The 13,944-nt window shown below is 43.8% G+C and overlaps 1 protein-coding gene across 2 annotated transcripts in view; it reads left to right on the top strand.

The window, feature by feature from the left end:
• The window catches only part of TEX10 (testis expressed 10), a 112,398-nt gene extending 98,662 nt beyond the window's left edge, over positions 1-13,736 (top strand). The window contains exons 12-14 of one of the 2 annotated variants that reach the window (XM_019539917.1): positions 9,432-9,613; positions 10,668-10,878; positions 13,494-13,736. In XM_019539917.1, the coding sequence (XP_019395462.1) occupies positions 9,432-9,613; positions 10,668-10,878; positions 13,494-13,607 (507 nt within the window). In that variant the 3' untranslated portion in view covers positions 13,608-13,736. The remainder of the gene's footprint in view (positions 1-9,431; positions 9,614-10,667; positions 10,879-13,493) is intronic. The other variant, XM_019539927.1, reaches the window with a different exon arrangement.
• Positions 13,737-13,944: the final 208 nt, after the last annotated feature.

Here is a 13,944-nt window from a genome sequence, read left to right as displayed (position 1 = left end):
AAGTCCACCATCCTGAAATCTAGCGCTGCTGCCTTGCTGCAGGCCTTTGCCACCTTGCGCTGGATGGTGAATTCCAGCAGGCGATGATCACTGTCACCCAGGTGGTCGAGCACTCGCAGCCCCCTCACCAGGTCATCACCCGTGTCCAGCACCAGGTCCAACAAGGCGTCTCCCCTGGTGGGGCTGTGCACCTCCTGGGTTAGATGGAGGTCCTGCACTCTGGCTAAGAGCTGACCCAAGAATTCCTGGTCAAGCTCTTCTCCCTGGTTGGGAGGTCTGTAGTAGACTCCCACCATTAAGTCCCTTAAGTGGGACTGCATACCTCCTGTGTTAGATGCAGGTCCTGTATGCAGGTTAAGAACCTGCATGAACGGGCGAATCTGGCCGACTGCTCCTCCCAGCAGATGTCTGGGTAATTTAGGTCACCCATGACAACTAAGTCTTTTGAGTGTACTGCCTTCAAGCCGTTTCAAGAATTCTAGATCTAACTCTTCCTCCTGTTGTGGGGGTCTGTAGTAGACCCCCACTACCAAGTCCCTTTCACCCCTACCCCTTTGTAATCTGACCCATAGGACTTTGATTTGCCTTTCTTCTGTCCCCATCTTCATTACAGAAGATTATAATTTATGAAGTGAAGTTTGTAAGCTCATCTCTGAAAGGTGTTTTGTAAATTCCCTTTGAGGATTAGAACTTGGAGATTGGAGAGAGAGTGGTTGTCTTTTGATAAATTGGGTATTTTTATTTTTGATAGATTTTTCGGTGTGTGTTCATTCTGGTACGCAGTTGTTTGGTTTCTCCTATATATTTTCCATCAGGCATTTATTTAGTGCACTAGATAAGATGTAATACATTTCTGGAGGTGCAGGTAGGTGTAAGATCCAGGAATGCTGATAGTTCTGTTGTGGGGTGCAGTGATTGTGGGGAGGTGGAGATGTGTTGGCAGGTTTACATGTTTTGTCCCGGCATTGTCTGGATCCATTCAGTGTGCTTTGGGTCATAGGAAGTTTGCTTCTGATGAAGAGGTTGTCAAGGTTTGGTGCTTGTTTAAAGGGTAGGATGTGTGTGTTTAGGGTGATTGCTGGTTCTGTTGCTCTGTGGGTTTCTTGTACTCACTGCACTTTTGAAAGAGCCACCCAGATACCACATGAGGAGTTGCTGCAGTACAAAAAGAAAATCCCCACAAATCACATACCTTTAATTATGATGTACCATCCTTTCCTGGAACCTATACAGAAAATCCTGAAACAATTGTTTCTGCTTTTTAGAAGACTCAAACCATTTAACTGCCTATAAATCATTATAGTGCTCCTTTGGTCTTCATAAATACTCAATTTATATACTTAAGATTATGTTAATGCTTTCTCATGAATATCACTCCAGATCCCTGATCAGCTTCACTGTTTGCTGAATCTTGTCCAGCCTGTTTATATAAATCTTATACTGAACATAAGAAGATGCCATATTGGGTCTCACCGGTGGTCCATGTAGCCCAGTATCCTGTCTCTAACAGTGGTAGGAGTAGATGCTTTAGAGCAGTGGTGTCCAGCTTTCTGACCCTGCGGGCTAGATGCGTGGTGCAGGGTTGGACTACCGGCCAGATTCTGTGTGAGGTCAGTGTGCTGGGGTGAGCAGGTGCCAGCCCATGCACCATCCTGACCCCAGGGGCCCATGTCTGATGACAAAGTGACCCTCTGCTAAGCTGTGTGTTAATATGGTCTAATGTGCAGGGCCATGTTATCAGGCCCACCGGGCTTTCCCCAGGTCTGGAAATTAGGCATCAGGGAGCGGCTATTACCAGCACCACCACCACTCCCCTGCCACCAGATTTCCAGACCTGTGAGAGTCCTGCAGGCCAGGTGACATGGCTCTGGAAGCCAGAGGTTGAGCATCACTGCTTTAGAGGGAGAGAATTCAACTGGTATATCTAGAGCACGGGTGGGCAAAGTGCAACCTGCGGGCCAGATGTGGCCCACCAGGCCCTTCTATCCAGCCCGTGGGACCCCGAACAATTTAGAAAATTAATATTTATCTGCCCCTTGATGTGTTGCCAAAACTCAGTAAGTGGCCCCCCACCCAAAATAATTGCCCAGCCCTGATCTAGAGTGATCTGTCTGCCACTCGTTACCCTCCTTGGCATCTACCACCATTGATATAGAGATGCTAGAGGATATATGTCTGACTGCTCTGTTTTTCTGTGGTGATCAGTATCCATTTGCTTTTAAGTTCCTTTGTCATCATTTTGCTTATGGCTTCTAGTTCTGATTTTTCTTCTTAGATTTATTTTTTAATGATTTGGCATGTGCTATTATAGAATCATGGAAAATTAAGGTTGGAAGGGACCTCAGGAGGTCATCTAGTCAAACCTCCTTCTCAAAGCATGACTAGTAGGGCTATGCGAAACGGCTGTGTTTCGATTTGGTTTCACATTTGGCAGTTTTGGAGGACAGTGATTCATTTCAGTGTTTCGGATCACTGTACTGTTTCATTTTGGCAGAATCTGTTTCGGGGTCTCCTCCCCACCACTGCCCAACCTGTGCAGCCCCGGATCTCTGCAACCTGTGGAGCCAGGTCACGTGGCAGGTACCAGCAGTGCCCTGCTGTGTGACTTGGCTCTGCAGGGAGCAGACATCTGCACTGGGGTCTCCTACCCATCCCATGCAGCCGTGGATCTCTGCTCCGTGTGGAGCAGACATCTGTGCCAGGGTCTTCCATGTCACTGAGGCAGGCAGCGGTGGTAAGAAGACCCCTGGCATGGATCTTTGCTCCCTGTGGAGCTGAGTCTCACAGCAGGGCAGCAGCTTACAGCTATTTCCCTGCAAGCCCAGCTCCAAAACTCCACAATTTTCCAAAACATTTCCAAAATGGTTCAGATGCCTTGTTTTATTTTGGAGATGTTTCTGAGCCTTCAGCGTAGATTCAGAATGGGTGTTTCAGGCACCGAAATGACCCAAAACACCTCTGAAACTAAATGGCTGCTGAAATTTCGCACAGCCCTAATGACCAGCCCCAGCCATATCGTGCCAGCCAAGGCTTTGTCTACTTGGGTCTTAAAAACCTCTAAGGATGGAGATTCCACAACCTCTCTGGTTAACCTGTTCCAGTGTTTTACTGCCTTTCTAGTGAGAGAGCTTTTCCTAATATGTAACCTAAACTTTCCTTGTTGCAACTTGAGACCATTGCTGCTGCTTCTGTTATCTGCCACCACTGAGAAGAGTCAAACTCCATCCTCTTTGAAACCACCTTTCAGGTAGTTGAAGACTGCTATTAAATCCTCTGTCTTCTCCAGATCAAATATGCAAATTCAAAGAAATATATCCTTAGCTTGCTTGTGAGAATATTGTGGGAGACTATCAAAAGCCTTGCTGAAGTCAAGGTATTTTATATCTCCTGGTCTTCCGGCATTGACAAAGCCAGTCATCTTATCATAGAAGCCAATCAGGTTGGTCAAGCATGAGTTGCCCTTGGTGAATCCATGTCGACTGTTTCTAATGACCTTCTTCTCCAAGTGCTTAGAAATGGATTTCTTGAGGACCTGCTCTGATTTTTCTAGGGACTGAGGTAAGGCCAACTGGTCTGTAGTTCCCTGGATCCTCCCTCTCTACCAGAGCTGTGCTGCAGGGGAGGGAAGCCCCAGGTGCCTTCCCCTGGGGGCAGGGAAGGCAGCCAGCTCCAGTGCCTGGGGCTTCTCTCCAGTGCTGCTCAACCCCAGAAGGGAAGGCAGTTGGCTTCAGCCTGCATGGCTTCCCTCCCATGCTCTGCCAAGGCAGGGGCTGCACATGAGTGGTGGTGAACATTGGCGATACAGGCAGCCCAGTGGAGGCTGCGCCCCTTGTGCGATGTGCAGTGCTGGCTTGAGCTGCACCCTGCTGGGCACCTGCACCCTGACCGCCCCACCTGCTGGTGTTGCCACAGTCTGCCAGGGCTATGCACCATGGGTGAGTGCAGTGGTCCCAACACTTCCCATCCTCCCTCATACTCACCCCCTGCCCACCCAAGCTGTGCTGCTGCCACCCCCCTGGGCTTGGACTCTGTGCAACCCCCAGCCCCATTCCCACACAGCACACTCCTGCCCAGCTGCAGCCCTGTCCCTGCCGCTTCCCTACCTGCTGCCTGGTGCCAGCAGGAGACTGAGGAAGTGGGTCCCCAGGGGCTGCAACAGCAACAGCAGCAGTCCCGCACAGAAGCTGCTGCTAGCTAGGTTGGGCCCTCCCGCCAATGAGGTGTGAGCCAGGTACGTTTGGGGATGTGTGTACACGTGGATGCCTTGCTCCCACCCTTGTGGGCAGAACGACTGGGCGGGGTGCAATTTGTTGGTGGATGCTGCGGGTCAGATGAAAGTGCTTGGTGGGCTGGATCTTGCCCACCCTTGGGCTAGAAGGAACCATTATTATATGTATACATGTGTGTATGTGTATATATATGTGTATACATACGTAAGTGATTTTACTGCCTTTCAAATGTGTATGAAAAACTGTTGTGTTCCCTCTTAATCCCCTCTTCTCCAAACTAAATTTGCCTACTTCCTTCAACCTTTCCATGTACAGCAAGTTTTCCAAACACTTCATAATCTTTTGTGGCTTGCCTCTGGATCCTGTCTGGTTTCTCTATATCATGAGCTCAGGCATGTGTGTGTCTGGCTGTGTGTCTGTCTGCCTGTCTCTCTACCTCAGTTGCTGACTACCTCAGATCCTTTCCAACCAGATTCCTGCTTAGGTTCCTTTAGTATTTTTGCATTTGTTTTTTTTCTTTCCTAGGTGTAGCAGTGATTCTTAACCAGGATGATATGGTACCCTGGGGTGCCTTGAGATCCTTTCAAGGGTGCTGCACAGTGCTAGCATTGTTGCATATGCAAACATGATTCACCAGATAAACGCAGAGATTTCAAATAGGAATTCATACTGTTAAAAACATTATGACATGTTGCGGTCTTTCTGAGTTCTGTACAATAGAAAAATTGTAGTACTTTTTGGTTGTCATAACATGACAAAAAAATTAAGTGCCGGCTTTTTCTGATGGGTGCCTGAGTCCAAAAATGTTGAGAACCACTGGTGCAGCACCCTACAATAGCCTGTATTGGCTTTACTGTGGCAGCCTTTTAGTCCTTAATTTCCGGTTTGATTCCTTTGAATTTTAGTTCTGTCCTTCGTAAGTGTTTGCACCACTTCCCAATTTTGTGTCAACGGCAGACTCGATTAGTATGCTCTCTGTTCCCACAGCCAAGTCATTAATTAAAATGTTAGACATTACTGGACCCAAAACAGATCCTTGCTCACTCCTGCCAGTCTGGCCTTCATCCATTTACGATGGGGGTTTTTTGCCTGTGATTATTTAACCAATTTTGTATTCGCCTAATAGTAATCCCATCTACTCCGTGTTTCTCAGGCTTACTTTTTGCATGACAGCCCTACCTCTTATGCTTCTACTATGCTGAGAGGGTAGATAGGGCAGTGTGTACTTTCTTCTCCTCTGTTCTTTGGAGCTGTCTGGGTGGGTCGGAGTATTTTGTTGTCAGTTTGCTTTGCATCTTGTATACTACTCAAATCCCAAGCACAACTTTTGCACTTAATTCTTTGTTTTGTTTTGTGTCTTACTAATTCAGTTTACTCTCTCCTTCTTCCCCTTATTTCTGTTGAGTGCAAAGTGGGAAGATTTTAGTCTTTGGGTTGAGCTTTGGTGCCCTCTTGTCATACCAACCTCGTGCTAGAAGCAGGATCATCCTTATCTAAGCCATCATTGAGAAGTGTTTTCTAATCTATTGTTAAAAAACTTTAGGAATTATCTACATGTACAACTACCAGGTGCAGTGCATTGCAAATGACTTTTAACTTGCCGCGGGTAAAGCAGGGAGGAATGAGGGCACTGCCAAGAAGCAGTTTGTTAAAATACACTCAAGAAATTCCTGAAGAGAAGAGCAAGGCCCCCTAGGTTGGATTTTTTTACCCCTGATCTAAATATCCAGCCTTGGCTCTGGCTACCACCCAGTTTTTCTGAAGAAGGTGAAGAAACTTGAGGCATCCATATCAATGGGAAGGAGGTTTCTTTCCCAGCCCCATGTGGTGACTAGCAAAGCCTAGATGCAGTGCTCCAGCTGCTGCCTCACTAAGGCTGAGTATAACAGGAGGATGACATCCTGGGACTTGTTTGAGAAGCATCAGTGGATGCAAGCCAGTTTTGTTCGCTTTGCTAGCTGCAGTATTGCATCGGTGGCTCATGTTCATCTTGTGGTCAGTCATGAGTCCCAAGTCTCTTTTGGTCATGGTGCTAGCAAATGTAGCATTTCGGAGCTTACAAGTGTGATGCGGGTTTTTTTTCATGAGGTGGAGTACCTTGCATTTCTCCATGTTGGATGCTATCAGGTTTTCATCCACCTGCCTTGCAAGCCTATTGAGGTTGGCCTGGATCACCAGCCTATCCTCAAGTGTGGACATTCTTCCCCATACTTTCGTGTTGTCTGCAAACTTGGCCAGTCCACTTCTGACACCAAAGTAGATCATTTTTAAAGATTAGTTAAAGAGTACAGGTCCGAGAACAGAGCCTTGTGGGACACCACTGGTCACTGAATGCTATGTTGATTCACTTTCATCAACTACCACTCTCCAGGTCTGACCTTGGAGTCAGTTCCCGAGCCACCAGACTATAGCATAGCAGAGGCTGCAGTTGGCCAATTTTTCAATGAGGTCAAAGGCTTTTCCATGGGACACCAGGTCAAAGGCTTTTTTAAAGTCCAGATATATGATGGATGAAGCCAGACTAGACTAAGCTAAAACAGAAAGCTTTCCCCCCTTTTGTTGCAGGAACTTGGTAGCTGAAGTGAAATAGGAGATTTGCAAAAAATGGAAAATGAAAATGTTGAGCTGCTAGGTCTGGGGGAAGAAGAAGCAGGATCCTTGCTTTCAAGATCACTGTCACCAGATATATGATCCATCATGAGTAGCTGTTCAAGACAGTAAAGCTTTTTATCAAGATTTGTGGACAAAATGTCAAAAGAAGATCAAGAAAAAGCAGATGAGACATTAGTTCAAGCTATATTTGCAAGTGGTACTTTCCATAACTGAAAATCAATACTGGAAGGAACATTACAAACTAATTCACCCATCATATAAGTTACCGTCATGTTATCGCTTATTATATTCTCTGTTAGAGAGTATGACAGAGTTCAAACAATGATTATCCAAAGGATTGCTCAAGCAGAATCACCAACTCTGATGTCAGATGGATGGACTGATAAACAAGGAAATCCTTTATTGAACATTATGTTAGCAACACCTGAACTGATATTCCTGAAAGCAGTTGCCCCCAATCTTCTTGTCATACAGTTGAATACATAGTCAAATTACTGAGTGAAGAGACTGGAAGTGCAGGTCCTGCCAAGGTGCAAGACCTTGTAACTGATAACGCAAGTAACATGAAAGCTGCCTGGCAAATATTAAAGGCAAAGTATCCTCAATAGTATTTGGCTGTCTTGCTTATGGGTTGAATCTTCTGGCAAAGGACACAGTAAGTGTGAATACAATGAAGTTAATATTGACAAACTGCACAGCGATTGTGAAGGTATTCAACAATCGTGTTGCCTATAGGACTTTGAAGAAATTACAGAAAGGAAGCAGAGGGAAAGTGTGCTTCGATTGCCAGGAGAAACTAGATGGGGCTCAGCTACAAAGTGTTTACATAGTTTGCTGCACACAAAGAACTGTTTGCAGCATGCTTGAATAGATGACACAGTATCCCAGATTATTCCCATGAACATCTGGAAGCAGATGCTCGACAACAATGTCTTCTGGGTTCGAGTTCAAGAAGTTTTCAATTTAGCTATCAAGAAACTTGAAGGGGATGCACCAAATCTTTCAAATATTCCAGAGATATTCAGACAACTGAATTAAAATCTCATTGATCTTTTGCCGCCTTCACCTCTATCTGAAAAAGAAGTAGAACAAATGTTTACTAAGAGATCTGAGTTTTGCTCTTACCCAGGTTCACCTGGCAGCAAACCTTTTAGATCCTCAAGACAGAGGACAACATTTATCAGAAGATGAATTATCTACTGCTCCCGATACAATTATGGAAGTAGCTAAGAATGTCCCCAACAGCAACGAAATAGCGGTGACGACAGACATTGCCGATTACCATGCAAAAGAAAAACTTAGGAGCAAAGATGCCATTTGGCAGGCAGCAGAAAACATGTCTCCTCTCGCATGGTGGAAGGGACACTAACACCTGACTGTTAACAGTCCAGGGTTGCTCTAAGGATCGTAAGCATTTCACCAACAGCAGCTTCTTGTGAAGGGACCTGGAAGGCTTTCACCTCAATCGAGGCAAAAAAGAGGAATAGGCTAACAAATGAACGTACCTGGAGAATCGGTCAGAAGCACAATTAGTGAAGAAGATGCAGTGTGATAAGTTGCACAGTTCTTTGGGTGTGCTAAAATTCATGTCACCAGTTTTTAGTGCCTTCATTTTTTTTCCTTAAATTTAAACAAACAATGTAAGGGAAGTACGTGATATTGTGTATTGTCTTTACATTTTTACAAGTGTTTCAATAAAAGTAATTTATTTCCACATAAAGCTTTGAATATAACATGTAAAACACATTAAGTGTGCTGTATTTAATTTTTTCCTAACCTAATATTTCAGTTCAACTACTTGCAGCTATTGGGACATAAAATTAACACGGGGGTACTTTTTTAGTTTTGTTTACTAAATATGTCAAATAAACATGCTAAATCAGATCATGCTCTATTTAGGGCATTGGAAAATTTTCCAGTTCAAAATTTTCTGGAAAACCCACATCTCTGCCTTATAAATCAGATTAATACCTTACACTTGAGTTCTCAGGTTTGGTTTTTAGATATTATTTTCTCAGTTTCTAGGTTGGAAATGCTGCAAAAAATAGGCATTTGTTTCTGTGAAAGGGTGTGTGCTTGTAGGACTTGTGAGCTTGAGAGTGCCAGTGCTCCAGCAAAGCCCTGTACAGGTCTTGATGGGAATGATTTTAGTGCTGGGCTTTTTGATTGGAGAGATTTTGAGTGGAAGAAAAAAGTGATTGTCCGGGCTTCCATTTAGTGCACAGTATTCTTCCCAAAAAATACACATGCGTGCAGACAGGCACACGTACAGAAGTAATGTGAGTGAGCCACTGTTTTTGTTTTGCTCATCCTTATTGCAAATTCTTTGCTTGCAAGTACAATAAAAGTGGCAGTGCTCTGTTTAATTGTTATTGCATATTTAGATTTATTTTTTCTTACTCTCAAATTAACATGGGAGTCTTTCCATAAGGGAAAATAAAGATGGTTTTTTAAAATGTTGCTCAGTGTGTTAATTTGAATGGGAAGTAAACTGGTATTGTCGTACTGCGTAAAGGAAGTCTTCTACACTAACCATGCTTATGTCAGCAAAAGATTGTACAAGAGGTAATGAACTTGTTTATCTCATAGGTCGGAATGGCTGTAATACCTGATAGTACAGCTGGATCCATCTTGTGTGCCATAAATAAGCTCCTGGATCAAGCCTGCATTTTAAGTGAAAATCTGCACAAGTTTCTGGCTTCTTGCTGTTACAGCCTGCTTTACTTCCTCCTAACTCTAGACAAAGAGGATGCAGAACATATACAGAAGAGGTAATGCCTGTTATCCGATGACTTAAAGATGTTGTCCGTCATCTATGACTTGCAACTATAATGAAAAAACAGAACTTTGCGCTTGGCACATTTTCATGCTTATCCGGAAATAATTGTTGGATTTGGGAAAAACCCTCCCTGTGTACTGTTTCTTCAAAGGTTTTGCTTGTTGCAGTTATTGCAGGTCTGTATCCTGGTCCTAGAAAGATACCTTAATCTTTGGATTTAGCCGTTGGCTTCATTAGGAACACTGAAAGTGAATCTTAAAATTCTTGGATTTAGAAAGTCATTGTTTTAAGAAACTAGTGCTTTTAATTAGTCTGTAGTCTTAACTAGCTAGAATATTGAGCTTTAGCAAAGCTTCTCAGACATAATTTACAAAATTTGGAAATTTTGTTTTATTCAGAAAAACAGCAAGTTATATTTAACTCATGCAAATATGTTTATATCTGGCTGGAATGCATTTTTTTCGTTTTTCGTTTAAATGCAACTTAAGAGTTTCTTGTAATTGCTGGACAATAGCATAAAAGTAAACTAAAATAAACAGTAGCTTCACAATTAAGTTGGAGAAATTCCATAAATAAGCAGGTTTCTTAGATAGTAGTATTATTTAATTACTAATTCATATAATTGCATAAACATCCCAGTTTTTTGTGCCTTTTAAATGCAACAGGTAATAGTTACCTTTCTGTATGGTGAAAACTAGACACGCACTCATTCCCTGCTTAACCAAGTAGCATAAATATCCCATAAAGGCTTCTTCAGTATTTGCAAGATGCAGGGCTAAATTAAATGTATATTCCCTTCTGAGTAATATGCAAAATTTGTGGACTATTTCCTTGTTTGACTTCAGCTTATAAATTCCAGAATCCCATTTATAAATGTCAATGTGTGTATGGGTAAAAATTACAATGAAACCTATTCATTTTAGTTGGGTGATCACCTTTTATTGTACAGATGTGAAGATAAGTGGGAGTGTATATCAGAGGTGTTTTCTATGTTTGTTATCTTCTTCCAGTCCTGGCTCATTGACTGTTACTTACCCTCTCTTCAGGGATGTGCTGTGGGGGTCATGTATTTCAATGCTAGCACTCCTACCGCGAGTCTTGAGGTTGATGCTGCAGAGTCTCCAAGTGAGCAGAGTCTGTCGAGAAGAACTGCCAGTCATTGCTCAGTTGCTTCGCTTGCTAATTCAGCATGGGCAGCTCAGAAGTCATATGGTAACAAATGAACTTCTGGTGCAACAGATTATCAAGGATATGATGGTATGAAACTTTTTTTTTCCTCAGGGGACTTCAAGGATATTGTATTTTAATGGAGGCCAACCTTTTTGACAGGCATACCACAAATTAGCCTCACACTGTCTGAGTGCCACTCTGATCCTTTTCCTTTACCTGGTCTGCTGCTCTGCTTTCTACTTCCTGCCCTATCTGCTGCTGCGCTGCTTGTCCCCTCCTCAATCTGCTGCATTCCACAAACAGAGGATGCCACTTGTGGTACCCGTACTGTAGGCTGGCTACTCGTTACAATCTAGTAGAAAGAATAAACTTAAAATATCTGTATGCAAGACTAATTTGGACCACATGCAAGAGTCATCTAGAAAGTGGCTAGTAGAGTCAAAATTGCAATCCAGAGTTGCCTTCTGTGTACCTTGAATAGCAGCCCACATAGTAGGGATTTGTGTTTCTGAACGTGTACCACTTGTCAGTGATGACCTGCCTCCCCAGCTGCTGCTGAAATGAGGGAAAACCGCTGTGTCTCTAACTGTTAATGACAGGAGGGCAGCTACTGTTACTATACAATAGTCTCTTTGTAGGTAGCACAGCTCTGGCTCTCTCACTCATGGGGGCTGTCTTGGGGCAGTCTTGTCCTTATGCTGCAGCCATGGTGAACATCAGCCAAACAAGGGGTTTGTTGTGTACCAAGATCTACTGAATGACAGTGCTTTAGAGGTCAGTTATTTCTGTTACAGTCAATGGCTTCCCATACAAGGGACTGCTCTTGATGTGCACAGAACAGGGCCAGGCCACAAGCTGAGAATGAAACAGTAGATTTGCTAAACTCTTTTATTTAGTTATTGGTTTAAAAAAAAAAAAGAAAAAGGGAACCTGATCATTTCAGTGACTTTCTTTTCCGGAGTTACAGAACAGCATCAAATCAGGACATATCTTCCCAAATTGTTATTGTGCTTAGTCAGTGGTCCGGTATATATAACTTGCATCTCTGCCTAAGCAGCTGTTGAGAGAGGGCAGTTTCTGTGGTGTCAGGTTCCCTTCTGGCTAATTCTGGAATGGTGTACACTGTGCTGATCCTGTCCCTAAAATATTGCTGGTTATAACGGATGCACTACCTGCTACTATCCAGAGTGGTTACTGACAGGGTTTCTGTGTGGTGTGACCACATCCCTTCTGCTGCTGTAGGTGTTACAGGAAGTAGATGGTCTCAAATACCTTACTAAGTTTGAGCAGAGTAAGTTAAAATCATAAGGTTAAAAGTGATCTCAACAGTCATCTAGTCTGCACAGGTGGAGGATGAATTGATCCTAAACTGTCTCTGATAAATGGCCGTTGAGCCTGTCCTTGAGAAGTAAGAGCCTCTCAAGGGAGATTCAGCTGCTTCTCTCGACAGTTTGTTCCATTGTCCTGCCTTTCCTATACAGTTAAGAAGCGTTTCTTGAGTTCCAATTACAATTTTCGTTGCTGCAGTTTAAACTTACTACTTTGAGTCCTGCTGTGCACGGCAAAGAGCAGTTATCCCTCTGTATGACAAACTTCTAAATATTTGAAAACTGTTTCCATATCCTCCTGTCCTGCAATTTTCACCTCTCCTGGCTAACCGTACCCATGTTTTTCAACCTTTCCTTGTACAACTTGCCTTCTAGGCCTTTTATCTTAGTTTCATAGTTGGTAGGGTCAGAAGGGACCTGAGCAGATCATCAAGTCTGACCCCCTGCCATGGCGGGAAAGAGTACTGGGGTCAAATGACCCCAGCTAGGTGATTATCTAGCTTCCTTTTGAAGACCCCCAGGGTAGGAGCCAGCACCACTTCCCTTGGAAGTTGTTCCAGATCCTAGCCGCTCTGACTGTGAAGTAGTGCCTCCTGATGTCTAGCCTGAATCTACTCTCAGTCAACTTACGGCTGTTATTCCTTGTTACTCCCAATAGCGTTTGGGAGAACAGGGACTCTCCCGTTGCCTGCTGGTCTCCCTTGGCCAGTTTATAGACAGCCACTAGATCCCCCCTCAGCCTTCTCTTGTGGAGGCTGAACAGGTTCAGGTCCCTTAGCCTCTGCTTGTAGGGCCTGCCCTGCTGCCCCCTGATCATGCGAGTGGCCCTCCTCTGGACCCTCTCCATGCTGTGCACATCCCTCCTGAAGTATGGTGCCCAGAACTGGATGCAGTACTCCAACTTGGGATTGAGTCCCTGAAGCCCCAGGAGTGCCTGCTTACTAGGTTCCCTGTTTGCAGATCTGCTCCCCTGGAATCCCATAGCAGAAGATCCCCTGGATGCATGCATCATGCTGCTATGCCTTGACTCATGGCATATCTCTGCAAATATGGGAACCCCAAGCAAGTGCTCCCAGGACTTCCGGGGCCCCTGTTTGCATAGGCCTGCTTTGGAAATCCCTTGCCAGGGAATTTCCCAGATGCACATATTGCACCGCTGCATCCCAGCGTGGGGCACACTTCTGCAAATGGGGGAACCTGTGGTATGTAAGAATTATGGATGGTACAAATGGTTAGGATACTTGTATGTGAGTTCTTGTTTAGTGGCTGGTTAGCCGAAAAACATACAGGTAAGAAACTGAAGCTCATGAGTATTATCAGTAAAATGTTTTGGATCACCTGAGGTTTTCATTGTGTTTTCTGTTTTGTCCCCAGACACTGAAGACTGGTGAAGTCCAAGAGCAGTGGCTCACAGACCTCCATTACTGTTTCAACATATATCTTGCGTCACATCCCCAAGGACCTGGTCCTATGAATACAGTATATTGAATAGATGGAACTTGTGCATTTACTTAAAAAGTTTACTTCTGTTTGTTTTAATGGAAACTGTTGCAACAATGTTTGTCGTAAACAAAAATCATAAAGTGGAACTTAAAATAAAATTGTTTATAAAATCTGTTTGCTAAATGCATTATCTTTGTCTTTAAGCAGGAAAGTAACATTTTGATGCAAGTGGATTTGTTGACCCTAGTAGAGGACAAACTGAAGAAAATCAGTTACCATATATTAAATGGTGTTGCAGTGATGTGGGGAACATTTTTGCCTCACACTGCTGCCAACCAACCTCCAGTTTAAAATAATAAAATTAACAAATACATTTACATAG

The sequence above is a fragment of the Crocodylus porosus genome, unplaced genomic scaffold (genome assembly GCF_001723895.1).
Source record: "Crocodylus porosus isolate Cpor-Errol unplaced genomic scaffold, CroPor_comp1, whole genome shotgun sequence".
Classification (NCBI taxonomy): domain Eukaryota; kingdom Metazoa; phylum Chordata; order Crocodylia; family Crocodylidae; genus Crocodylus; species Crocodylus porosus.
The sequence above is the reverse complement of the archived record's forward strand: the minus strand, read 5'-3'. Positions and strand labels throughout refer to the sequence as shown.